General features: G+C 53.3%; 1 protein-coding gene across 28 annotated transcripts in view; it reads right to left on the bottom strand.

Annotated features, from left to right (window-relative positions):
• Nucleotides 1-26,800, bottom strand: part of SCRIB (scribble planar cell polarity protein) — a 104,722-nt gene that overhangs the window by 16,113 nt on the left and 61,809 nt on the right. For 8 of the 28 annotated variants that reach the window (XM_041714161.2, XM_041714164.2, XM_041714153.2 and 5 more), the window contains 14 exons: nucleotides 25,243-25,431; nucleotides 23,490-23,609; nucleotides 23,190-23,246; nucleotides 19,451-19,507; nucleotides 18,665-18,748; nucleotides 14,347-14,733; nucleotides 12,515-12,583; nucleotides 10,362-10,412; nucleotides 9,134-9,175; nucleotides 8,201-8,329; nucleotides 5,840-5,953; nucleotides 3,924-3,971; nucleotides 3,301-3,466; nucleotides 1,335-1,500 (listed from right to left, as the gene is read on the bottom strand). In XM_041714161.2, the coding sequence (XP_041570095.2) occupies nucleotides 1,335-1,500; nucleotides 3,301-3,466; nucleotides 3,924-3,971; nucleotides 5,840-5,953; nucleotides 8,201-8,329; nucleotides 9,134-9,175; nucleotides 10,362-10,412; nucleotides 12,515-12,583; nucleotides 14,347-14,733; nucleotides 18,665-18,748; nucleotides 19,451-19,507; nucleotides 23,190-23,246; nucleotides 23,490-23,609; nucleotides 25,243-25,431 (1,679 nt within the window). Of the gene's footprint in view, nucleotides 1-48; nucleotides 819-1,334; nucleotides 1,501-3,300; nucleotides 3,467-3,923; nucleotides 3,972-5,839; nucleotides 5,954-8,200; nucleotides 8,330-9,133; nucleotides 9,176-10,361; nucleotides 10,413-12,514; nucleotides 12,584-14,346; nucleotides 14,734-18,664; nucleotides 18,749-19,450; nucleotides 19,508-23,189; nucleotides 23,247-23,489; nucleotides 23,610-25,242; nucleotides 25,432-26,800 lie in introns of those variants that run through there. The other 20 variants (XM_072925167.1, XM_041714160.2, XM_041714154.2 and 17 more) reach the window with 20 other exon arrangements.

Below are 26,800 nucleotides of genomic sequence, written 5' to 3'. Positions count from 1 at the left end.
GTGAGCTGCAGCGCCACAGCTGCACACCCAGCAAAGGGTGGCACAGGTCCACCCTCAGAAAGCAACAACTGCCCCAGGGTCAAGTCACAGCCCTCCGTGACCACTGCTCTGAACACTCCTGAACATCCACACAGATATCAGAGCTCATTTCCTGCAGCTGGAGGTCAGCCAGCCACTAACATGCACACACACACAAGTTTGTCCTCAGTTTTTCTAATAAAAATATTTGTAGGGCTTTCTTTTACTCTGCATCTTACCCTTCAGTGCCAGGAACCAGGACCTCACACTTGGCTTTGTTAGATGTGCCACAAAAGGATTTCAAACAGAGGAGACCAAGAAAGATTCACTTTGGAAATACTTGTCACCTGATTCTTTAACAGATTAGTTTGATTGTTAAAAGTTCTTCCACAAGATGGGCTATGGAGCTGCTCTGAGGACTGGAACCTGGCTGGGAGAGCTGGGGCTGTTCAGTTTATAGTGACACTCAGCTCTGATTTTTACTGCTAAGTTTAATTTAATTAAATTTCAGTTTCTCTTACAGCATGAGAAAGATAATTTCAAGACACACAACTTCAGTCTCTTCCACTGCCTCCCCTGAATTCAAGCATAAATAATAAGCAACTGAAAGTCATCTGATGGATCCAACCCTCCTGTTCTTCAGCATCCCATGTTTCAGGATGAGAACAGGAGGGACCAGTGGGACTTCCCAGAGAACCAGGGAGCTGGGTATGACTGCTTTCTTCTTTGGAGCTGCCTCAGCTCTGGAGGGGCAGGGGAAGTCTCAGGGCATCGTTATGAGAGAAGCTCCTCCACTGAGACTGGGCAGAAACAACAGAGAGAAATGAGATTGCATGTGCCAGGGTGTGTTTTGCCACTGCGGCTGAAAAGTGTTTGTGGAGAGGAGACTGTCCCAAAGATTTCAAAGGCAGGTAAGGACAGCTTCAGCTTTACTGCAGTGCATTCTGAATTTACCTGGAGCCTTTGAGAACCTTTTCTCATTCCTCTGTTCTATGCCAAAGAATTAGAAAAAAACCATCACGGTAACCTGGAGGCCAAGTTCCAGAGAACTGGGAAACAAAGGCCTAAAAAAACACTAAACCTGTTTTAGCATCACTTTATCATTCAGCTTATCTTGAAGCATCTGTCTCTAAAAATCAACCTCTCTCCACACCTGGGGCACAGCCAAAGGAGCTGCTCCCTGAAAAGAGTGAGGTGCAGAACTTGGCCTTTTCTCTGCTGAGGAAGAAATCTCGCCCAGCCCTCTCCCCTGAGAACTCCTGGGACAGCTCTGGCCTGTGGGTGAATAGGGCTGCCTGCCCAGGGTGCTGTCTTACCGAGCTGCTGGAGCCAGGCTGCTCCTTCCATTCAGCCTCTCCACCTTGTACTCCACGCCCTCGATGATGATGCTGGACTGCATGGCCTCAGGCACCTGCCTCTCCTCCTCGTCCTCCTCAGCTTCCTCCTCCAGCAGAAGGGCTCGCTGCTGCTGCAGCTTGCGGGCTGCCAGGGAGACAGGAGCCAGCTGAGAGCACTGGCTGGATCCCAGGTGGGACCTCTGGGCAGGTCCTGACAGTGAAACCCCCAGGATGGGATCTCTGGTCCTGATACTGAACCCCCCAGATTGGACCTCTGGGCAGGTCCTTATGCTTCTCATCCCTGCAAGTCTGGGCTAGTTTCAGTCCATCCCCTCTCCATGAACACCCCTGTTCCTCCACACTTCCATCAGTGCTTCAGATGAAACCAACTCTGCATAGTTTCCTCAGTCCCTCCTTCCTCATCCACCAGACTTCCATCCCTGGACACCCAGTGTGCAGATTCCCAGCAGATTTCCCAGTGTCCTCATGCCCAAACTGGAAATTGGGCACAGCCTCTCTTGCCCTTTTCCCAGAGGGAAGAACCCTGGGAGTCTGTATCTCCCCAGTGGGCTCCTGAAGGAGCCAAGGCCTGGGTGCTGCTGTTGTGCCTCACACGTGGCAGTGGCCCTGGGGACAGTTCTGCTGCTGAACACACAGGGACAGAGGAGACAGGAGCAGGCAGCTCTCTGGGCAGGTATCCTGCAGGTCACCAGTGCCCAGGGGTGTTCCTCAGACCTCAGGAAAATCTAGGCAAGATTTTTATTAGTAATTTTATCTGGCTGCAGGAGCTGAATGCTCCCGAGTAACACTCTGCTGCTGATGCCAAACTGGGAGGTGCTGGTGACTCTCTCAAGGGCCATGAAACCTTACAGGAGGGTCCAGACAGGCTGGAACACTGGGCAACCATTAATGGCATGAAATTGAACCAGAGCAAATGCCAGGTCTAGGTATGATTTGGAGAGTGGCTGGAGAGCTCAGTAAAAATGCTTTTTTCCACTTCACATTGTTCCTTATCATCTCCTAAAGCAACTGTGGATTGGACTCTGTGATCTTTAAGGTCTCTTCCAACCTAGTCATTCTGTGAATTCTGTGAACTCTCAAGCAAGAGCAAATTACCACAAAAAGGAGAGCAGCAATTTAGCTCCTGGTGCAACCCTAACGCAGCACTGTGAGCTCTGAGAGGTCTGAGCTCTGCTGCCAGTCCTGCGTGAGGGTGCAACTCACCTGGCAGCTGCCACTGACCCACTGTCTGCAGTGGCTTTAGCAGGTCACTCAAGTGTTTGCCAGCTGCAGGCACGGAGCTGCTGGAGAGAGCCCAGAGTAGGGACACTGGGATGCTCTGGGGGCTGAACCCCTCTGCTCTGGAGGGAGAGCTCTGTGAGAGCTGAACTGCTCAGCCTGGAGAAGAGGAGGCTGCAGGCAGAACTCACTGCAGCCCTGCAGCACCCAGAGGGGCTCCAAGAGACCTGGAGAGGGGCTGTGGACACCGCCTGGAGTGACCACACAGTGGGGATGGCTTCCCCCTGCCAGAGGGCAGGGGTGGGTGGGATTTGGGAAGGAACCCTGCCCAAGGAGGGTGGTGGCACAGGTTGCCCAGAGCAGCTGTGGCTGCCCCATCCCTGGAAATGTTCCAGGCCAGACTAGATGGGGTTTGGAGCCACTGGTCTAAGGCAAGGTGTCCTTGCCCATGGCAGGGGTGGCACTGAGTGGGTTAAAAGTCCCTCCAACCCAAACCATTCTGTGATTCCATGATACAGGACACTTGAAACTACAGCACTTCCACCAACCCAGAAAGTATCACTGCAGCATCCACAGAATTCTTCAGCATTCACTTACTTCAAATTATCCCCAGGCCTTACAATAACCACCCATGGGCTTCTGGAAGTGCTGCATTTCTGTGGGAAATGAGTCAACAGGACAAAGATCTGCACGCGTTCCTACATACCCTCCTCCTCTTTCATTTTCTTCAGGTCATCCTCCCCCACCAAGGACACACGCTTGGGAGGCTTGTCCAGGTGCTGCTGCTTCACCTCAATCTCAAAATACTTCTGCCTTTCACGGAAGGACCTCTGCTCAGGGCTGTGCTGTCCCCCAGGGCTGTGTGCAGCCACCTGCAAGAGCCACACCGCTGCCCACGGGCCACCCAGCCACATCACGGGCCACCAGCCACATCATGGGCCACCCAGCCACACCATGGGCCACCCAGCCACACCATGGGCCACCCAGCCACACCATGGGCCACCCAGCCACACCATGGGCCACCCAGCCACACCATGGGCCACCCAGCCATACCATGGGCCACCCAGCCACACCATGGGCCACCCAGCCACACCATGGGCCACCCAGCCACACCATGGGCCACCCAGCCACACCATGGGCCACCCAGCCACACCATGGGCCACCCAGCCACAGCACTGCCCACGGGCCATGGGCACCCTCCCCATGCCACCCCAACCCTTGCTCTGCCAGCTCTGCCCCATGCCCTCCTCCCCAGCCCTCCCACACCAGGACCCCCTCTCCCCATCCATACCCCCTGACTCCCACCTTTCTTCCAGCCCCAGAACTCACCTCTGAGGCCAGTTTGGTGTTTTCTGTGCTGCTATGCCCAGACAATTCCTAAGAACAGAGAGAAACAAGCATGTTCTAAAAGGAGAGGTTCCAGCCATGTGCCCCAAGGCCAGAGGAGCTGACAGATGTCCCCAGACTGTCCCAGAATTCACACAGATTTAACAAGGTTTAGCAATCGTCAGGAATGAGGATTTACGTTAAACTGAGGGTTAAACAGAACCAGGTGTGACAACTTCAGAAAGGGCAGAAACCGAAAGATGTGGGAAACAGGCACCAAACAGGAGCAGGGGCTGAGCCAGGGCTGGAGGCGGTTCACAGGAGCTGGCAGGAGCCCATTCACACTTTGTTTACAGCAAAGACAAAACCACCCAAAATTTACTCTGAAGAAGCAAAGATGCCATCAGAAAGAATGAAATCTGTATTTGCTGGGATGCATAACAGAATATTGGATGAACAGAACTACAGGGGGAGGAAACTGATCCACAATATCTGTCTGTTAACCAGGAACCATAGGGGTAAACTGAGAACTGCAAACCAGTTATGGAAAAGAAGGAAGTTTTACAATAAGACAAACTTGAAATGACCCACAAAGAGAGAGCAAGAAGATGATCTCTGGCTTTATCCAAATACACTCCAAAAATGAACTCAGAATTCAGAACTTGAGTGGATCTGCCTGAGCAACCTCCTACAGCTCTGGAGACAGTTGACCAATGCTCTTAGGTCCATGGTGGGATTCTTGGGTGTGTCCTGAGCTGGACCCAATGATCCTTGTGGGTCCCTTCCAACTCAGGATGTTCCAGGATTCTCAGATTCTAACAGCCAAGGCTGCCCTGTTTTGCAGGGGAAACTGAGGCAATGACCTCCAAGGCTTCAGCTAGCCTGGACTGTTCCAGGATTCATCTAGATGGCAGGGGAAATGAAGAGTCACAATGAAGACCAAAATCTATTCAAAAATATGTCAGCACAGGTTTAGCTGGGCCCTGGAGTCTGGAATTTCAGAGTTCCTTTGCATGGTTGTACATCAGTATCCCAGTGTCCAGGGAGAACGACAATGTGTGAGACTCCATGAGCTTCCAGGACCTGACACAGACAGGATCCTGCAGGATGAACAGGTACACCATGAACACACTCCAAGAGGACCTGACATACTCAGGGCCCTGCCAGGACGAACATCTGCACCATGAACACACTCCAAGAGGACCTGACACACTCAGGGCTCTTCCAGGATGAACATCTGCACCACCAACACACTTCAAGAAGACCTGACACAGACAGGACCCTGCCAGGACGAACATCTGCACCATGAACACACTCCAAGAGGACCTGACACAGACAGGACCCTGCCAGAATGAACACCTGCACCACCAACACACTCCAAGAGGACCTGACACAGACAGGACCCTGCCAGAATGAACACCTGCACCACCAACACACTCCAAGAGGACCTGACACACTCAGGACCCTGCCAGGATGAACATCTGCACCATGAACACATTCCAAGAGGACCTGATGCAGACAGGACCCTACAGGATGAACATCTGCACCACCAACACACTCCAACAGGACCTGACACACTCAGGACCCTGCAGGATGAACATCTGCACCATGAACACACTCCAAGAGGACCTGACACACTCAGGGCTCTGCCAGGATGAACATCTGCACCACCAACACACTCCAAGAGGACCTGATGCAGACAGGACCCTGCAGGACGAACATGTACACCATGAGCACTCCCACAGGACTCACAGGACCTGACACAGACAGGACCCTGCAGGATGAACATCTGCACCATGAACACTCCCACAGGACTCCCAGGACCCCGCCGTGTCCCTCCTGCACAGCAGCTGTCTCTGGAGCACACACATCCCCTCTGGCCCGCTCAGCCCTGTGCTGGTGACACCAGCAGTGGTTACCTGTGTCCCCAGCAGGGGCTGGGACAGGGGCACTGCTGCGAAGGTCTTGTAGGCCTGCTTGACGTTGATGGGCACCTCGTCAGGGGAGGGTGGCGACGGCGGCGATGGCTTTGGCTGCAGGGACACACAGGAGGCAAAGGTGAGCACAGGTGGGGTGGACAAGCCCACACAGCCCAATGCTTGGCCCGCAGAGCCTGGTGAGTGGGATGTGAAAGGAATAGGTCAGGGAGCACGTAAGGAATCTGTAAGCCTTGGGAAGGCTGCTGCTGAGCCCTGGGCAGGACCACCAGGAGCAGAGCACTGCACAGACACTGTACACAGCAGCACAAGGGTCACAGCCCATTCTGTTCCATGGGTGCTGAGGGAATGGCACTTTTGGTGGCACAGATCTTCAGTGACCTGATGGGAACATTGTGACAGACCCTCTGGCCAAGGGCACACTGCTGTCCCAGCCCTTGAGGATTTCCACCCAATTCAACCAGCAAGTGCCAACCTGAATCAGGGTTTTTTGAGCTAGAACAGGACAGTTACACATTTACTTCTATTTAGGGCTAAACAAGAGTCCCTCCAGTGGAAGGTGTCCCTGTCTTTAAGGTCCCTCTCAACCCAAAGCACCCTGTGATTCCAAGATCTGAGATGTGGAGATCTGCCTTTGATCTCAAATTATCCTTTTGCAGAATTACACTTACTGGGAAACATCCGCTGGGGTCTGAAGGGACCTTTCTACTGCTGGTCACTGTCTTTGCTGGTCCCTTCCTCACCCACCTTCCCTGTGACCCCTCCTGCAGCACTGGGGTGACCTGCTCAAAGCACCACAGAAATGGAAGGGGTAGGGGGGTAATGGCACCACAACCTTCCTTCTGGAAAGTAAATCCCCTTTAGCTGCTCATGCCTCCAACCCTCCAGCTGCACTAAACCAGTGCCTTCTGGTTTTCCTTGGTCCTGGACTGGGGCTAAACAATGCTGTTTAATGATGCTCTGTTTTATCTATTTGAGCTTGGTCTTACAGGCTCTCATAGACAAACATGATACCCTTGATAGCTCAGCTACCTCAGGTGGCATAAAAGTAGCAGGATGGCTCTTGTGACAGTTTTGGAAACAAAAAAAGTTTTATTAAAAGGCAAAATAAAAAAGCTCTTTACAGAGAAAAACCGAGCTAGGGCAAGAGGTTTTTGCCCCCACTAAAACACATCACAAAAGCCAGTACTTCTTTTGTTCTCTTCTTTTTATAGTAAATTACTTAGGCGAAACTTTTTTGCTTCTGTCCAATTAACTATCCTTAAGTTTAAAGTGAAGTCTCAAAAGTCCTATAAAGTGTCTTTTAACCAAATTGAAGAGAATTTTTTTCCTTTTTAAAGAAACAAAAAGTAACTTATTTACTCCATAAACAAAGACACATTCCTTCAATGCTTCTGCATGGGCTAAAGGACAGCACAGTGAGACCAGAAGAGCCTGTGAAATGTGACCCGTGCCCTGGTGCCATGGACTCTGTACAGCTGTTTGCTGCAAATCAGGTCTCTGCTTTGGTATCACACTGTACCAGCTCCAGCAGGGAGAGAAGGGCTGGATTCATGGAACCTCAGCCAGCATGGTTTGTGTGGGAAGGGACTGAAAGCCCATCTGGTCCCTCTCCCCTGTCATGGGCAGGGACATCTTCCACTATTCCTTCCACTTTTAATTTGAAGGGACACAGGTCTTCCATCATGACAAAGACCAAAACACCTGAATTTTTCTCTCCTATCAACAGTCCCAGGAACACAAACCTTTCAAAACCAATCATTTGCAAACCATAAAACCCATCAGCAGGATGGTATCAGCTTTTGCTCCAAGGTGCCAGACATAAACCCAGTTCTGTAAGATTTATGTCTCCACAGAACTCAACATCTCACAAATATGGCTCTAAACCTGTATCTGCTCTGGGGATTTTGGCCACAAAAGCTTCATCACTGCTGCCTCCTGGGACAGGGCCATGGAGACGTGGGGCAGCTGAGGAGGCCCAGAGAAGTAAGAGGGATGCAGTGGCCATGCTTGTGAGCAGTGTGGGTCCCTCTCGGGGAGCCCAGACTGGTGCATGGACAGCAGCAGCCTCAGCCCAGGCACGTGGTCCCCAAACCAGAGTGACCAGGCACGTGGTCCCCAAACCAGAGTGACCAGGCACATGTGGTCCCCAAACCAGAGTGACCAGGCACATGTGGTCCCCAAACCAGAGTGACCAGGCACATGTGGTCCCCAAACCAGAGTGACCAGGCACATGTGGTCCCCAAACCAGAGTGAGCTCTGGGAGGGCTCCTGCCCACAGCACGGCACTGCAGCTCCCCGGGGCAGACACAGGGCTTTGGGGAGGGAACCCTGGCCACTTACAGAGCTGTGGGTCCTGAAGCAGGGCTGGGGCTGCTGGAAGGGGTTGGGGCTGTCCCCTTCCTCGGCCCTGTGTGCCACAGCAGCGCTTGGTCGCACGCGGGAGAGAGGCTGAATGACGCCAGGCTTGGTCTGCTCGTGCCAGCGCCCGGGACAGTGAGGAAGGCAGAGCAGGACAAGGGGCAGGGAGAAAGAGAAGAGAAATGAGCAGTTAGGGCAGTGAGGTGTCTGCCATGCAGCTGAATAAACAAATCCATGCAAATCCATGCACCCCCACTTCTCTCCTCAGCTGTGCTGCCTGCTCCAGCTGCAGGACTGGCAGGGAGAGTTCTTGGAGCCAACACCAGAAGAGACTCAGCCAAGGAAGGGTTACACAGGACCAGTGGACTGCAGATAAGGCCAGGACTAAAGGAAGCACCTGCCATATCAGCAGCAGCTACAAGAGTTTGCAGGGTACGGTAGGAGCAACCAAGCTCGGAAAATGTGAGCACCAGGGATGGAAGGAGGGAAACATCAGCCTAGAACGGGAATTGGCAGAAACTGTGGATGGAAGTGAACCAGATCGAGTCTGACAAGAAATGCAGTTACTGCAGCAGAGGCAACAGGCTAAAACTTCTCCCAGATGTCACCATCACTGCTGGATGTTGTGTGAAAGTGAACAAAGCACCTACAACTAGAGATAGTGGCAGCAGGAACTGGGTAAGCCAGCAAAACCTGCAGGAGGGGAACCTGCGAGAGGAAACAGGAATAAAAGCTGCAAAAACAGGCTGGGTTTTCAGACGGACCATATTTAAGACCTGATGCATTTGTACAAACTTGAGGCATAGTGGAGGACTGCAGGAGACAGCATAGGAGCCAAAAGGGGGAAGAAACAAGCTCCATGTGCTGGGGATGCACAGGGACACCACAGTCAGGTCTCATGGCAGCTGTACTCACTGATTTACTGTCATCCTGCGATGTAATGAAATTAATGGAAGCCTGCAAACAGAAATACAAGGGTAAATCTGGAGTCTGAAAGCCTTTAGTTTCCCCCTGCCCACCCTGTGTGGGGAGCTCCAGGTCCCACAGAACCCCCACCCCCCAGGACCTGCCTCTTCAAGGGAGGAGAGGCCAGAGCCTACCTGCATGAGCCTCTCCCAGCCCCTGTGCTGTATGAGGAGGCCCTCACAGCCCTCTGCCCGTCTCCAAACTCTGACCCCAACTCCGGCACAGTCCTGGCCTGTGGGCACAGCCCCTGCTCCTGGTCCCTGGGCACACCTCCAGGTCCTGGCCCAGTGTCACAGTCCCTACTCCTGTCTCCTGCTCACATCCCCAGGCCCTGGTCCCTGGGCACATTCCCTGGGTGTATCCTCTGCTCCTGAGCACATCCCCTGCTCTGGCCCGTGGCACATTCCTTGGGCACGTCCCCACCCTCCACACTTGCCCCAGCCCGAGCAAAGCCGTCCCCCTGCAGCTCCTCCCCAAGCACTCACGGTGCCACCACAGCAACAGCTGGCAGGGAGCAGCCCCTCGTGCCTTGGGTGCCACTGGGGTGCTGCTCCCTCGGGAGAGCCCCAGGGGATGCCAGGCCCCCGAGGGGATGCCAGGCACCTGTGTGGATGCCAAGCTCCCGTGAGGATCCCATGGGAATGCCAAGCTCCCGTGAGGATGCCGGGCCCCTGGGGGGATGCCATGGGGATGCCAAGCTCCTGTGAGGATCCCATGGGGATGCCAAGCTCCCGTGAGGATCCCATGGGAATGCCAAGCTCCCGTGAGGATGCCGGGCCCCGGTGGGGATGCCATGGGGATGCCAGGCCCCTCGTGTGGATCCTGTGGGGATGCCAGGTCCCCATGGGGATGCCAGGCCCCTGTGGAAATCCCATGGGGATGCCAGGCCACCATGGGGATCCCGTGGGGATGCCAGACCCTCTGTGGGGATGCCGAGCCCCCGTGGGGATGCCATGGGGATTCCAGGCCCCTGGTGTGGATCCTGTGGGGATGCCAGGTCCCCATGGGGATGCCAGGCCACCATGGGGATCCCGTGAGGATGCCAGACCCTCCGTGGGGATGCCAGGCCCCCGTGGGGATGCCATGGGGATGCCAGGCCCCTGTGGGGCCAGCGCAGAGCAGCGGGCAGCAGGAGGAGCAGCGGGCAGAGCGCACACCGCACACCAGCAGCACTTACAAAGCGCGTCTCCCTGCCGGCCAGGTGAGGGGCCCGGGGGGCTGTGGGCACCTGTAGGGACGGGCATCAGCAGGGGAGAGAACGGGAGAGAAAATGGAGAGACTGGGTTTTCCACCGGAGAGGAGCAGAGAGGCTGCAGCGGCCGCAGCTGGTGGGTCCCCAGCACGGGGGAGCCCCCTGCCCTGCCTGGCACACACAGACCCACCACAGGCACCTCCTGCCTCCCCCACCCCTGGGCACGGCTCCAGGCCAGGCACGACCCCCGCAGTGCCCACTCAGGACAAAGGATTCCATTTCCCTCAAGGAAGTCTCTGAAATAAGCCAATCCGTTCTGCCTGGACTACAAGATGTTGAAACAAAAGAACAAACATTAAAAAATAGATGGAGCCAGAGAGTAAGAGACAAAATTCCTCAGAACTTCTGCTCTGGAGCAACAACCTGAAAGTCAAGACTCCTGAATCCCTAGAACAGGAAAGCTGTGGGATGGGACTGCTCAGCCTGGAGAAGAGAAACCTGCAGGGAGACCTTAGAGGCCATTTTACTGTCTTAAAGGGCTCCAAGAGAGCTGGGGAGGGACCTTGGACAAGAGCCTGGAGGGACAGGACAGGGGCGAATGGCTTCCCATGGCCAGAGGCAGGGTTAGATGAGATTTTGGGAAGAAATGTTTTCCTTCAAGAGTGGGGAGGCCCTGACACAGGTTGCCCAGAGAAGCTGTGGCTGCCCCATCCCTGGAAGTGTCCAAGGCCAGGCTGGACAGGGCTTGGAGCACCCTGGAACAGTGGAAAGTGCCCCTGCCCATGGCAGGGGGCTGGAATGAAATTATCTTAAAGGTCTCTTCCCACCCAAACCATCCTGGGATTCTGTGAAAACTGATCTCAAAGAAATAAAGAAAATTGGCACTTGTGCTAAAATGAAAACTTACAAATAACACAGCTGCTGTCAGAAATGTAAATAGGGAAACACAGCTGGAACAAAGTGCATTGGAATAGCTCAGCCACAGCACTGTCTTCTAATTGTGCTAGGTTCCTGATGAGCACTCAATTGTAAATGATCCAAAACTGAGGGAGATGTGGCACAGGCTGAGAAGGAACAGAGGCTGGACTGAAGTGCTGCTCCTACTGCTTCCTGCAGGGCCTGACCCTGCTCCTCAGCCTGTCGCAGCAGCCACCTCACCCCCAGTGACTGTTCATCTCCAGAGCTCCAGTCCAGCTCCAAGAGCTGAAATGGGTCGCTGAAGAGCAGGGAAGTGCCAGAGCTGTGGGGAGAGCAGCTGGAGAACAGCTGGACTCCAAAAGGAACCAACAGACCCCAAATGACCAAGGACACAGAAAAAAAGAACAACTGGCAATTCATTCCAGCCCCCAGTATAAAACCCAGTAATGGGCAACGACTGTAAAGGGAAAATTTAAAAATCTCTTTAAGTTTATTTAACCTCAAAAGGCTCAACTGAGCTGTGACACCTCCTGCCGTGGGATGGACAGGGAGATCAAAGGCTCAGATATTGCAAAGTTCAGAGATAAATAAGGAATACGAATGTCAAGGGATAAGAGGTAATGTTTATAAAGAAAAAAATAATCAGAAATTACAAAAACAAAGACACTTCCCATTGCAGAGGGAAAGCCTCTAGCAAGGAGCTGCAGCGAATTACTCCCTGAGGGCAGGGTCACCCAGAACTGGCTGCAGCAGGATCCTTCCACCTCCTGCCCAGCAGCTCTGGGTCACCTCCAGGCTCACAAAGAGAACCAGGCACCCTCTGCAAGCCTGGGCAGCCCTGCTTTACAGACCCAAATCCTGACTCCTCCTTTTCTTACCACATATCAGTTGCCAGAATTAAAGAATCTCTGTACAAGGCACTGGTTCCAAAAGACCGTTCCAAAAAAACTCACAACTACATGTTGCAGCCCCTTCTCATCACCCTGCAATTAAGCTGCCCCTCAGAGCTCATTTTTGACCAGCTAATTACCCTTCTGGCTCTCCAGGACATTCTGAAGGAGGGAGCTGTTCGCTTGTTCTCTGGCTGCCTTCTGTGATGGATCCCCTCCACCCTGACAGGGTCACTCCAGGATGGAAATTGCCCTCAGCTCCCTCTGTCCCTTACCCCTGGAAGTACCTCCCTGCCTTTCCCGTATCACCTGTCCTGGGGGCAGTCTCACCTGTGGATTACTGGGAGAATAGGGGGATTCACGCCGGGAATTTCCTGTGCCAGACTCGCCCACAGGAGCCTGAAAGAGAGAAGACAAAGCTCAAGACAAAGCTCGAGTGTTACTCTACAGCTGGAGGAGGTCTGTACAGCCCAGGGGCTGGGACACCCTGCACATCCAGGAAGCAAGGCTAGCAGGGCCCAGCAGCAGCTGGCACATGCCAAAAAGCACCAGAAACAGCCAGGGAATGACGTTAGACACTGCGATCACATCGCAGCGCCCTGCGAGGCCAGCTGGATCAGGTTATAGCATCTGCACGTTCCAGGAAAGCTCTTCCCTGACTCCCACAGCACTCACAGGCGGGGTCAGGCTCCAGTCAACCTCCTGTGTACAGACACTGAGCAAAGAAAACCATTCCTGGCTACAGGGAGCTCCTGGCTCCCAGAGCAACCTCTGGCACTGAGCAAAGAAAGCCATTCCAGGCTGCAGGGAGACAGGGCTCTCTCCAGGCTGCAGGGAGCCAGGGCTCTCTCCTGGCTGCAGGGAGCCAGGGCTCTCTCCTGGCTGCAGGGAGCCAGGGCTCTCTCCTGGCTGCAGGGAGACAGGGCTCTCTCCTGGCTGCAGGGAGACAGGGCTCTCTCCTGGCTGCAGGGAGACAGGGCTCTCTCCTGGCTGCAGGGAGACAGGGCTCTCTCCTGGCTGCAGGGAGACAGGGCTCTCTCCAGGCTGCAGGGAGACAGGGCTCTCTCCTGGCTGCAGGGAGACAGGGCTCTCTCCTGGCTGCAGGGAGACAGGGCTCTCTCCTGGCTGCAGGGAGACAGGGCTCTCTCCTGGCTGCAGGGAGACAGGGCTCTCTCCTGGCTCCCAGAGCAGCCCCAGCAGCTGAACAGAGAGCAGCGTCCAGGAACCGCCTGCACTCCCACTGCAGCACGAGGAGCACGTTTCACAAGGATTTCGAATGCCATAAGGCACAGGCAGGTCATTTGGGATTTAGGGAACTATTTAGGCAATCCTACTGCTCCCAGTCACTAATACCACAGCCACACACATGGTCAGTTGAATCAAGCAGTATTTTGACGCACCAAGCCTGAAATGACTGAAGTTTATACTGGAGCACAGATTCCAGATACCTTGCTCTGAGCTCACCTGGCTACACACTTGAGATATTCCTAGCAAGGAAGTAAACCACCTCCAAGATCACTACAGCTGAGGATTGGGTCTGTTGACTGGTCAGTTTATCTGCTGTGTATGGGCTGTTTACGTGGGGCTGCTTTGATTTTCAGACCTCCCAAAAGGCTTAAGAAAGAAGAAGGGGAGAGCAACGTGGTGTTCACCTGGAGGGTGGAATCTTTGGGTCTAGTCCCTGCTCCACCACAGGTTCCCTGTGCAAGAGCAGGAATGTCAAATACAGATTTCCCAGAGCAGAAAGCAAAGTTCTCCCCTGAAATTCCCAAGTCTTGATCTACTGAATGGTGTCACTTGGGAGGAGCAGCTCCTGGGCTGTGGATCTGCTGCATTTTCCACATGCCTGAGAAAGGCTGTGCTCAGGCTCAGGGACAGAAGTGTGGCACCAGCACTGATCTCCAGCAGTCCTGCCAGCTGCTTGCTGCCAGACCCTGAGGGACAGCAGGGAGGTCACAGATGCCATCCTGTCCCTCAGCAGTGCAGCATCCCCATCACCAGGGTGTGTTAGTGGCTGGAGGATGACACGGTGACCCTGGGGACCGTGGCACAGGGTGCGGGCACACGGGGCAGGGGACCGGCCCTCGGGCACCGTGCTGCCCGCCGCCGGGGTTTAGTAGGGTGCAGTGGTCAGTGCATGCCACACACTACAAGCTGCTTGCCTTGGAGTACAGGCTGGTCTTCAGCACGCCCCCCCTGCCATAGCCCAGGGGAGGCCCCCCCAGGCTGGCCGTGCCTGTGGCCTTGCCCCTGCGGTTGGCCACCACAAAGGGGTTCTCACTGAAGGGGATGGGCTGCGAGTCGATCAAACACTCTGGCGTCTCTGGCAGCTGCTCCTGGGACAAGGGACACCCCTTGGGGTCCTGCTGGTCTCCCTGGGGCTGATCTGCCCCGCTCGTGTGCTGCTGGGGGGGCACAGGGAGCTGAGGGGGCCCAGCCGCGCCCGCTGCCGGCTCCGGGGACGCTTCCCGGCCGTGCCACGCCGTGGGTGGGGACAGCATGGCGCAGTCCCCCTCCATGCTGGATCTGGGCTTAGAGCACTCAACAGGCTGAGAGGAAACAGAAGGATGGGAGAGAAATAAGGAGAACAGAGTAAAGAGGAGGGAGAAAATACAGAGCAGCTGCTGAAGGACAGGGGAGAGAATTCCAGTGCTAAAGCCCACACAGCATCCCGACCCTCTCTCCTGCTCTGCCACCAGTCTGTGACCCTCAGTGTCACTCCTGGGAGAGGACCTTGCTGTGCACACACACCCCAGGGAGCTGCCAGGCTGCACTCCTCCAACTCACACAGCTTCCTGCAGCTGCTCCTCAGCCAAATCCACTTCTGACACCTGTACACGCACATGCTCCCCCCGCTCACCTCAGCACACAGAACCACACTGCTGGGGTTGGAAGGCATCTCTGGAGATGCTCCAGTTCACTGAGTCCCACCACCTATGGCCCAGCCTCTGCTGTCACCCCAGTGCTGCCACAGAGTCACACCCACCCACCCATGCACTCCCAGCACACCTGCACAGGGGAACATGCTTTAGGGGCCCCACTGCTCACAACACACCCCAAACAGCAGAGCTCAGTGAGCACAGACCCTTTGGGTGGCTCTTGCTGATGACAGGACTGAGGCAGCCCCAGCTCTGTCCTGGCTCAATGCACACAGCCCCAGCGAAGCCCTGACCCTTCCCCTTAATGCTGCAGAAGAGAGTTTGTTACCCCAGCCAGAGTCTTCCTCAGGGGAGCAGTGACAGCCACAGAGCAAGGACCAAAGCTTCCATCTGAGTGCCTCCAGGGAGCAGAAAGACCTCTCCTGCTCACACCAAATTCTTCAGTTCCTGTGTCATGGCAGTGGTCACCAAAATAGCTCTCAGGGGTGGGCCGGTGACTACAATGGCAGCTGGGAGGCTCAGGAATTTCAGAGGCCCTCCCCTAACCCCCAGCCCAACCTCTGTGGTTGGCAGAGCCCTGGCTCATATCGTGTTTCCTCACCAGCAAAGCCTGTGCTACCCTGAGACATTCTGCTGTGTGATTTTTCAATGTAAAAACACTACTTTTTTAACCCCTTTTCCCCAGAGTGCCATCATGCTGATGGTTGATGGGCAGCCCCAGTCCCTGTTTTGTTCTCGGGCCTGACTGAACCTGGGCTGGGTCTGTGTCTTCCTGTAAGCTCCAGCTCCTGCTGCAGCACGTCCTAGTGAGGGATTCTTTGCTCCCCGGCCTCACCGGGGCTATTCCTGTCAGACAAGCCACAATTTCTATTTTGGGGAAGCAAAAATTTGGGCAATGCAGTGAGCTTTCCCAGCTTGCAGACAGAACAGACAGGTGCTACCCTGCATCCTTGCTGGCACTGAAAGAAATCCAATCTTAAATCTGTGAACAAGTGAAAAAAAGGAATCAATGGCAAGAAACTGAAGAGAAATAGATTCAGAACAGAAAGTACAGGTTGCTAATTAACTAATCACGGTGACCTGGTATTGAGACATGCCAAGTCTTCTCCATTTCTCACAGCCCAGAAAGCAAAACTAGACTTTAATTGTTTTGCTGTGATCAGTCCCTCAGGGGTCTGGCTTGCATTCCTGTTCAATGCAGAAGACAGAGACTGTAGCAGCTCTTTGACTTCAGTATCGGAAATGTCAGAGTCACAGAATTCCAGGATGGTTTGGGTGAGAAGGAACCTGAAAGTTCATATTTTTCCACCCCCTGCAATGGCAGGGACACCTTCCACTGGACCAGGCTGCTCCAAGTCCCATCCAACCTGGTCTTAGACACTGCCAGGGATGGGGCAGCCACAGCTTCTCTCCAGAGAATTTTCAGTTTGGCCTTTAACAGTGGACAAAGACAATGGGCATCTCATCAGCCTTTGTTAAATCCTGCTCACAAAGGGTTCCAGATGCAGCAGCACAGATGGATCCAAGACAGACAACCACCGCTCCCTTCTCTGGCGGCTGTTCTGGGGGAATCCTCCTGACCAACTCCACCCACAGCTACAGTGGTCAGTGGAGAGACCTACACCTCCAGTTCCACAGTGGACAGATGGACCTGCACCTTCTCCTGCTCCACAGCAAGAACAGCTCCTTACAGATCCTTGTGTGGCACAGGGAGGACAGAAACAGCTCCCTGCAGTTCCCTCACAGGGAGTAAAAGACAGCAAAGCAGTACAGGCAGTAATGCAGCAGTGAAAGACACCCAGTCACTGTTTAGAGGAGAATGCCTGTGGTGAGAACTGGCCTGGAGACGGGAAGAAGGAGAAAACCGTGACGGGAACAGGGCAAGAGCACCAGGCATCTGAGGAGGCTGTCCAGAGACAGACATCTGTCACTGACCCACCTGCTCCTCCACTGGCTGGACTGACCCTAGCTGAGTTCATCCAGTGGCCACCTAACAGGCCAGGGCAGCTCCTGAAGGCCACCTGAACCTCCCTGCCCCCAGATCCAGGCAGATGTACTTTTCAAACCAGAGCAAAGTCAGGGCTGATGACAGCTGGACCAGCACCAGACCCTCGGAGCCCTCCCTGCAATGGGACATTTATAGAAGCACCCACGGCCCCAGCGTGCCCGGCCCCGCATTCCCGTGCCTGGCGTTCCCAGGCTGACACCCCTGCCAGGCACAGCCCCAAAGCTGCTCTGCTCTGGACCACATTGAGCTGTCCTGCATGGAGCCAGCTGCTGCCTGGGGCTGACTCTCCCCCTCTTCCAGCTCCTGAGTTATTCTCAGAGCTGCTAAAAATAAACCTTTTCCTGATACTGCTTTCTTGGGTGACCAGCAAGAGGGAAAAACCCAAAGCTGGGAAGTGTGGGAACAAAAGGAGGCAGAGCTGGAGCCAAAGCAGAGCTGTTACTGAAGAAAGGCCTGCAGCAGCAGAGGAAAGAGAACAGGAGAGGAGACTTGTCTGCATTGAATGAGATGGAGACAGGAAGGGTGAAAAGATCCTGAAACACCAGAATGGGAATGCAGAATGGGATGATGACAGCAAAGGGAGATCTTGCTGCAACAGGACAAAAGGAGGAAGACTAAGGATGTGTGAAAGAGCAGGCAGAAACCCAGTCAAATGGGATGCAGGAAAGATAAAAGAGATAAAAGATGGAGAGGTGAGATTTTAAACAACACAGGAGAGAGGTAAGTCTGTAATCTGTGAAGTTTGTGAAATCTGGAATTTCTCTTGGCCACTGCAAGTGAGGGACTGCCAGGCAGGGCACAGGACAGGAATGTCCAGGGCAGGAGTCACAACACACAACAGGATACACGAGCCACATGGCTCAGCCACAACACACAACCACAGCCACGTCAGCTCTGCAGGCTTTAACAGAACCTCAGGGCAGCTGGGGCTGGAAGGAACCCTGAGACCAGCCAGTCCCACCCCCTGCCATGGTCAGGGACATTTCCACTAGAGCACCAGGGGTAGACACTTCCACTGCACAGATAGCTCCAAGCACTGTCCAACCTGGCCCTAAACTTCTTCAATTTTTAGTAGAAACTTTCAGTTTCAGCATCCCTCATCCCTCCCCTTTCCTAAACACCATCCCACAATGTATTTACAACTGAGCTGTGCACACAGCACTGTCATCCCTGTGTCAGGAAGGATCTTTCTCTCCCTCCTTGGCAGCTCTCTGGAGACTCTTCCTTCCACAACAAATCCCTGCACTCACCCACCACACATCCCCTTCTCTCCCACCAGGCTGCTCTTTCTGCCTTGTTCCCAAATCTGCTTTTTGCAGCTTGTCAAACTTTGCCACTTCCCTTCCCAAAAGGCAAAGCTGCCTGGCTCTTGCTCTCTTCATTTTCTTATTCCCATCTTTATTTTGCAGCTCTTGGTTCAGTGCCTGAGCCCCCCACAGTTCTGCTGCCCGGTTTTCCTTTGTCACTTCCCACACCATGGCACAGGTGGAGGGGGCAGGTCATGGAAGGACCGCGGCCTCCCCTGTTGGGAATCACACCTCCACAGCCCCTCACCCCCTCCACAGCCCCCCCGGACCCCCAGCCCCCACTCACAGCACGGTTGCCTCTCTGCAGGCCACTGCTGGGCAGCGCTGCCAGGGTCCGGTAGTCCAGGCGCAGGGGTTCGCTGGGGACATTCTGGAGAGGGTGAAAAAGCCACAAACACCAGGAACAGGTCAGGCCCAAAGCCAACTAAATCGATGAGAATGGGCAGTGAAAAGGGAACCACCCCAGTAATAACCCAGGTCTTATCTCCAAACTCATCAGAGTTCCCACTGCCTGGAAAAAGAGCTGGAATTGTTCAAAACACAGCTACATGAACTTGTGGCAGGAGCCAGGCTTGAGAAACCCCACAGAGAATAGGGCAGTGTGCACCCTTGGCCACCCACCACTGCTCAGATCCCTCCACTCACTCCTCCTGCGCCATGCCCACCTCCTGATGGAGCAGAGAATGTGCCACACCTACCTGTTTGCTCCAACAGCACCCGGAATGACTGGACCTGGACACATGTAAGAATGCAAGTCTGCAATTCCTCTAAGTTCCTTTTTCCAACCTTAACTCACTCTCACTGTACAACTTTGCTCCATTTTGTTTCCCACATAGTGCCTTTCTAACCCTAAAGAGAAACCAAGGTTTCTAATCCAGCCCGTTTTCCTCAATTCCTTACATAATTCTTCAGTTCCGATCTCTTCTCTAATCCCCAAAGCCACATCCCCTTCAGGGAGGGAGTGGAGAACACAAGCTTTGGGAAACAAACTCTTTTTGGGGACTTCTCCAGCCTTCCAGTCTAGCTGTAGCCCTTTTCTGGGCCTCTCCAGCCCTTCCCCTGCGCTGCTCACCTCTGCTTCCTCCTCAAGCTGCTGCGTGGCTGCCTCCCGCTCCCTACGCATCCGCTCCTTCCGTGGGACAGACAGAGCCAGAGCAGAGAGACAAGAGAGAGGCAGAGAGGTCACACACGCTGGGCAGGACTGCTGAGGGGACACAGGGGCAGTGCCAGCAGCAGGACAGGGGGAGCAGCAACCCAGCAGCAACACTGGGACTGCAAAAGGAGGAGCTGGGATAGGGCACTGCTACTGCCAGCAGAAAGGACAGGGACAGAACAAGATATGGGTGCCACAGGAGAGAGGGACAGCAGGTGTCCCCAGGACTCAGCAGGGACAATGCTGGAGAAAGTAAGAGAGATACTGTGCCCCCAAGCATAACCACACCAAGGGAGAGGAGGAGTTTGCTCACTGCTGGAAGAGACACCTTGATGGAGCACAGACAGGACAGGCTGGAAGGGAATGGAAAACCAAATCCACAGAGCACAGGCCTTGTGGCTTATAGCACCACATACACAGTGATGCAGATACATACAAAGGGACAGAAAGCACGAGGTCAGCTCAGCACCAGCTGTCAGCCTGTGGTCACTCAGCACTGCAGGGCCATTAGAGAGTGGTCAGTGACTAATCCCAAAATCCCCAGACTGCCAGAGGAAAGGAACAGTGCAGGACTTGTCCTAAGGACTGATTCTGGGCATTGACATTACTGTGACTTGTCACCTGGGCAGAGCCAGGCCTGGGGAGAGCACAGCAGCATCCTTCCCTTCTCTTATCTATGGAATCCTCCCAGCTGCTCTCCCCAGGCAGGAGCCAGATGGTCCAGAAGTCCTGACCCTGGGAGGATGGGAGGTGGAAGGCAGCTCAGAGGGATCTGGAAATTCTGCTGAGCACCTGGGCCCTGCTCTTTAACAGGCTCCATGCACTGCAGATTCCCACTGCTCCACATCACCCCATGAGCTCCACACAAGGATACGCAGCCTGAGAAGTCACCAATGCTCTGGAGGATCACAACTCCCCAAAGGATATTGAGGGATATTTAAGGTAAAGTTTATTCAGAATCGGGTTATGCTTGTTTTCACTAAGAGTCCTCTGTGGGGTGAGAGTTCCAGGTGACACTGATCTGGTGTGTGACTCTTCTCTGAGGTCATATTCCAAGGAGTGACAGGAGCACCAGTCAGCCCAGATGGAGCTGAGGATCCAAATTCCCACAAATTTGTGGCTCCAAATTCTGCTCCAAATCCATCTCTGACAATAGCTGGATTAAGACTAGAAAAATAACTACAACCACAGAGGCAGGAGAGAACACCAGGAATCAACCCACAGAGACTCGGAGTTACTGACACTTCTACTAGAAACTGAATTGTCAGAGAACTGGAGGCAAGCAGCGTCAGCAGTGAATGGGTTTGAAAACTTCTACCACTAGTAGAGCAAAGGCATAATTCCTCCCAGTTATTCAGTTCACAGCCTGCTGTGGGCTCGAGACACGTTTGGTCTCTATTGCTCTTGTGCAAGAATGAACATGAAACACTGAAGGACAAGAAAAACGTTCCAAAAATGGTGACAGAAATTACCAGGGATCTGGCACTGGGACAGGAACTTCCTTCAGTATTCCAACAGTCACCACAGAGTGCTGGCTCCATCACTGGGATAAATTTAACCATCAAAACCAGTTTTAGAGACATAATCCCAGAGTCAAGGTTTAAAAGGCCCAGCAGAAAAACATGTCTTTGCCCAGGGGCCTCAGGATCCCAGGAGGTCCAGGGAGCCTGGAGCATCCATTGCTAACTCCTCCTGCCACACCAAGGGAAGGGGCACCAAAACATATCAGTGGTTTTTAAAACGAGATACGGCCAAGGCTACTTCACCAATCATAAAGGCTTCTTTGGGTTTCTTTTGACCCAAGTATTTTAAAGTAATTTCAGTATAAATTCTGGCAAAGTCTTTCTCTACCTGAGCCTGGACAAATGGCACTTGCTCAGCTCCACCAGCATAATCTGGGGCCACACTTGCTATATTCACAGGTGTTGGGAATGCTGATACTGACCCACAGTACCTGAACTCTCCTGGAACATATTTCAATCCATATATCCATATTCAAATCCATAGACTGCCCACATTAAAACTGGAAGGAACATCCTTTGCTCAGACAGAAACACAATGAAATCAGGTTTGCTGAAACCACATCAGACCACACTGAGTTCCTTCCCAGGCAAGGAATGAGACATTTTACAGGAAAAACCTAAATCTGATCTGAACTGCCTTTGCTCTGGGCTGAACCAAGAGAATTACTGAGGCCCCTCCTTCCCAAATTAGTCAGGATAGTTTGAGTGGGAAGAGACCTTCCAGGGTCATCCTGTCCAGCCCCTGCAATGGGATGTCTTCAACTGGATCAGGCTGATGATCATTCTGTAAGGTCATTCCACGTCCATCCAGAACCTCACCCTGCTCTTGTGGGGCAGCAAATGTGGACAAGTTCAGGAATTGCAGCTGCAGAGAGAACCCAGGGAAACTTCAGGTGTATCTGAACCCAAAACCTGACAGAACACCTGAAAAATGTACTCACACCTCTGCCAGGAGAGCAGATTCCCCACTGACAACACTGAAGAATTCCATTTTCCCTCTTCTTCCAGTGACTCTGACTGGATAAATTACTGTCTTAAGAGAGATGCCTGGAAACTCTAAGTCCTCAAGAGGCTTGAGTCTGCTGATCTATTTCTGTGAAATTGTCTTTCTGTACAAGGCTGAGCCAGTGGGCAGAGACAAAAACTGTCACAGCAAAGCAGAGAAATGACCATGTGAACTGAGGAGCACAAAGCCATAACTGATCAATAGCATCACTTCTCCACTCAGGGCAGCTTGGAATTGTGTGTTCTCATCTTTGCTCACAAAACCTCTGTCAGTCACAGGGTGCTGGACAGAAAAAAACTATTAAATTTGGGACTTCCAAGCTCATTGGCCATTTTTCTTGAAGCTGCAGCTTGGCCAGGAGGTACCAGCAAGTTACAAGGGTGATCTTTGTGAATACCACAGGAACATCACCAGAGAGGTGCACAGGGAGGTACAGCACAGCCTAAGAGCAGCCAGGGCAACAGAGCAGTGACTACAGAGAGGGAATGCCCAGAGCTCCACCCCATGGCACTGACAGTGGGGCAGAGATCCAGAGCTCCCCATGGCACTGACAGTGGGACAGAGATCCAGAACTCCCCATGGCACTGACACCAGGACAGAGGTCCAGAGCTCCCCATGGCACTGACAGTGGGACAGAGATCCAGAACTCCCCATGGCACTGACACCAGGACAGAGGTCCAGAGCTCCCCATGGCACTGACAGTGGGGCAGAGATCCAGAGCTCCCCATGGCACTGACACGGGTGCAGAGATCCAGAGCTCCCCATGGCACTGACACCAGGACAGAGGTCCAGAGCTCCCCATGGCACTGACAGTGGGACAGAGATCCAGAGCTCACCATGGCACTGACACCATGAGAGAGATCCAGAGCTCCCCATGGCACTGACACCATGAGAGAGATCCAGAGCTCCCCACGGCACTGACACCATGAGAGAGATCCAGAGCTCCCCATGGCACTGACACTGGAGCAGAGATCCAGAGCTCCCCATGGCACTGACACCAGGGCAGAGCTCTGGAGCTCCCTGTGGCACTACAGTGGAGCAGAGATAACCTGTGACACCTTCCTTGGGACTCACAGGCTTGGCACAGCCACTGCCACAAACAGATTCTGCTACACAAATGATCTCTCACCACTTTCTCCATTTCTTCTCTCTCCCACTGAGTGGCTTCTGTCACCATTTCCATCTCCTAGGAGAGAGCAGAGTTAGAGGCACCTCACCCAGTGCTCTCTCCACACCTGCAGCATCTAGAACCTCATGAGGGTGTCACAATCCCATCCTAGCGTGTTCCTGGTCCACGTGCTGGGCCCTGCTGATCTCATGCCAGGCCCGGTGCACAGCACACTGCAGGCTGCATGCACCAAGGAGACACTAAAGACTTCCAGAAACTGCTCCACTCTGCAAGGTGCTCCCAGCTCAGTCACACACCCACCTTCTGCAGGATCTCCAGCTCCTCAGGGCTCAAGTCCCGGTCAATGGAGGAGATGCTCTCCAGGCTGTTCTTGCGCCCAATGCCAGCAGCGAACGGGTTTGCAATGATTCCTGGGGACATCTGCAAAGCAAATGACACATCACACCTGAGGGAAGCCCACAGAATTCATTCCAGAAACTCCCTATTCCAGCCTCCCACACACAGAGTACCGGACAATCCCAAGCAAGTCAGAACCAGAACTTTTCCAACAACTTGAAACCTTATTCCGTAGAATCCCAGACTGGTTTGGGTTGGAAGGCACCTGAAAAGTGTCCAGCTCCATCCCTGCCATTTAGGCTGACAACTGTACGAGGAACCCAAGGTCTAAGTAAGCTGCATTTAACTGATCCAGGTGCAAGAAGGGGATAAGGAGAGCAGGGACTGGCTTCATGTTCTACTGGAGAACACAAAAAACGTGACTAGCTAAGCCTTGGAAACAGAAATCTGAGAGGGCACAGGATTGCTGCAGGGAAGTTCTACCCTGTGGGGAAAGACAAACACCAATAGAGCCAGACCATTTCGTGTAAAAGAAACACTGGCCAAGAAAAAATGTATATAAACAGGCTACTGAAAATGAGCTTGAAAACGTATTTTTTTTTCAGTGCAGTGCTATTGTGGAACAGTTCTAGAACCAGCAGGAAAAGACAGTCCTGAGGAACCACTGTTTTTCTGGACTGGAGAACCCCTCCAGTTCAATATCGTAGGTCAGACTTTGAAATCTGGGACCTCAATAAAAACCAGACAAATCTACAGCAGAACGCTGGGAAAATCAGCATTCTGTGAAGTTTGAAATCCTCTGAATCCTTTCCCCTTGGGGAAATCCCCAGGGCATTGCCTGGAAAGACCTGCCATAGAGTTCTCCCCATCTAGGCGGACAGAAAGGACTCCTCCACGGAGCCTTGCACCCACCCCAATTCCTTTCCCCATACGTCCCAAATTCTGGTGGTTTCTCCTCTCCCTGTTTGCTCACTGGCTGTGGTATCCCTGGTGGCCAGCCCTGTCTTCCCTGTAGGCCAATGCCCTTTGCACTGCCCCTGTACCCACCCCTACTTAAACCTGTGGATGCTGACAGCCTGGGCAGAGAGAAATTCAGATAAACTTTCTCAGGCATTGCTCTGGGAAGCTTTGAGAAAGCTCAGAGAAAGAACTAAAACAATCCTTAATCTTTGCAGCTGGTGTTCTGAACATGTTGTTTACTTGTAAGATGCACACAAGAAGGGTGTTGTTCCTAATTAGCCAACGATGTGAGGGGTGTTGATTGAGGACCAGTCAGGTCCAGCTTTGTCAGAACTGTCTATAAAATAACGTGTGGTGTCTAACAAACTTGGCATTTGCCTTCTGAGAACACAGGAGTCTGTGTCGCTTCGTTCACCTGTCCCCAGTACAACAGCAACACAAACCTTGTGCAGAGCACACAGTCTTGTCTTTTGTCTCTGATTCCCCTTCTGTGTGCTGAAGTAAGCCTTTGCAGAAACCGACCTTACAAAAGGCCTTTCTGCCTCCCTTTGCTAAGCCAGTGGTGAGTGTGGTGCGTGGACTTGACTGCCTTGCCTCAATGTTTACCCAAGCAACTTTTCCACAGGAGATCTTTCTGGGGAATAGGCAGCAGCACCCACCATCTAAACCCCACACTGCTACAGCTGGCGCCCAACCTCACTGGGATCCACCTGGGGGGACTCTGGGGACTCCAAGGGCAGCTGCCCTGCAGCCTCACCTCGATGGCAGCGGCAGCCTTGGGGTCGAAGCCGTCGCAGACCAGCACGAGCAGCGCGTCGCCCACGCCCCGCAGCACCTGCACGGCCTCGGTGTGCGTCATGCCCAGCAGGCTCTGGTGGTTCACCTCCAGGATCCGCATCCCCACCTGCAGGCGGCCGTCCCGGGCAGCGGCCCCTGAGGAGCTCACCTGGAACACACCAAAGGGTGACAGAGCAGCTCAGAGACACCAGAGCGTGGGGACACACAGCACACACAGGCAAGGGGGACAACAGGGACACACAGCACACACAGGCAAGGGGGACAACAGGGACACACAGCACACACAGGCAACGGGGACAACAGGGACACACAGCACACACAGGCAACGGGGACAACAGGGACACACAGCACACACAGGCAACGGGGACAACAGGGACACACAGCACACACAGGCAACGGGGACAACAGGGACACACAGCACACACAGGCAAGGGGGACAACAGGGACACACAGCACACACAGGCAATGGGGACAACAGGGACACACAGCACACACAGGCAACGGGGACAACAGGGACACACAGCACACACAGGCAAGGAGGACAACAGCCTGCAGCTGCAAGGCAGGGGAACAACCTGCAAGCACTATGGAGTGGGCAGGACAGGAAGAACCTGTACAGGCTGGTGGAGGGAACAGGTGTGGAAGGATCTTTTATGCAAGATAAAAGAATGTGAATTTGAAATTTGTTGTCCCAAGGAAAGAAGCAGGTGAGAAGGAAAAGCTGGCACATCATGATGCAGCTCACAGAGAGAGAAATCAATTTGTGGTGGGAGAGACACAATGGAAATGCAAATGAAGACAAACTAAGAAGGAAGGAGGCAGGGATCAGACACGCAAAGAGGAAGAAGAGGAAAAGCACCACTTTGTCTCCTGGTTACCACAAATATCCAGGGAAAATCAGAGGCAGGAAAACCCCTCTAGATAGGACAGATAGGAGAGGCTGAGGGGAATAACATAGCTCAAAGGAGAGCAGGGTAATTAATGATTTTGGTTCTCTGCAGGCTAAAACAACAAGTACTGGGAAAAACAGAGATGGAGTAAACTAACTCTGTGCCATGGCTAAACTGTGAACCTTCCACCCCCAAATCCTGTAATGCTGCAGGAGAGAAAACCAGACCCAACTACTCAAAACAACTGTCAGTTAGAATAATCACAGGTTTTCTTTTCCTGCTGTTACAAATGTCCAAGGTGAACGTGCAGCTGTCACTCTGAAAGAGGGAATTTATTCTTTTCACTTTAAAACAGTTACAGCCACATAACAACAAATGCTAAATGTTCCCTTGCTGCCTTAGCAGCAACCAATTATCAATTATCAGGGCTGACTGCCAATTATGGAGTGTCTTCAACCACGATGATAACTCGCATCAGTTTCTACCCCAAAAAAAAAAAAAAATCAGCTAAAGAGGGAATCAGTGACAATAAGGTGAACACCCAGAGTCCTCTTTGTCAGCAGCAAGACCAAAATGACACCACTTATTGCTGTGCTCCGCTGCCAGGAAAGAGGCAATAAAAATTTT

Source organism: Taeniopygia guttata, chromosome 2 (genome assembly GCF_048771995.1).
Source record: "Taeniopygia guttata chromosome 2, bTaeGut7.mat, whole genome shotgun sequence".
NCBI lineage: Eukaryota > Metazoa > Chordata > Aves > Passeriformes > Estrildidae > Taeniopygia > Taeniopygia guttata.
The sequence above is the reverse complement of the archived record's forward strand: the minus strand, read 5'-3'. Positions and strand labels throughout refer to the sequence as shown.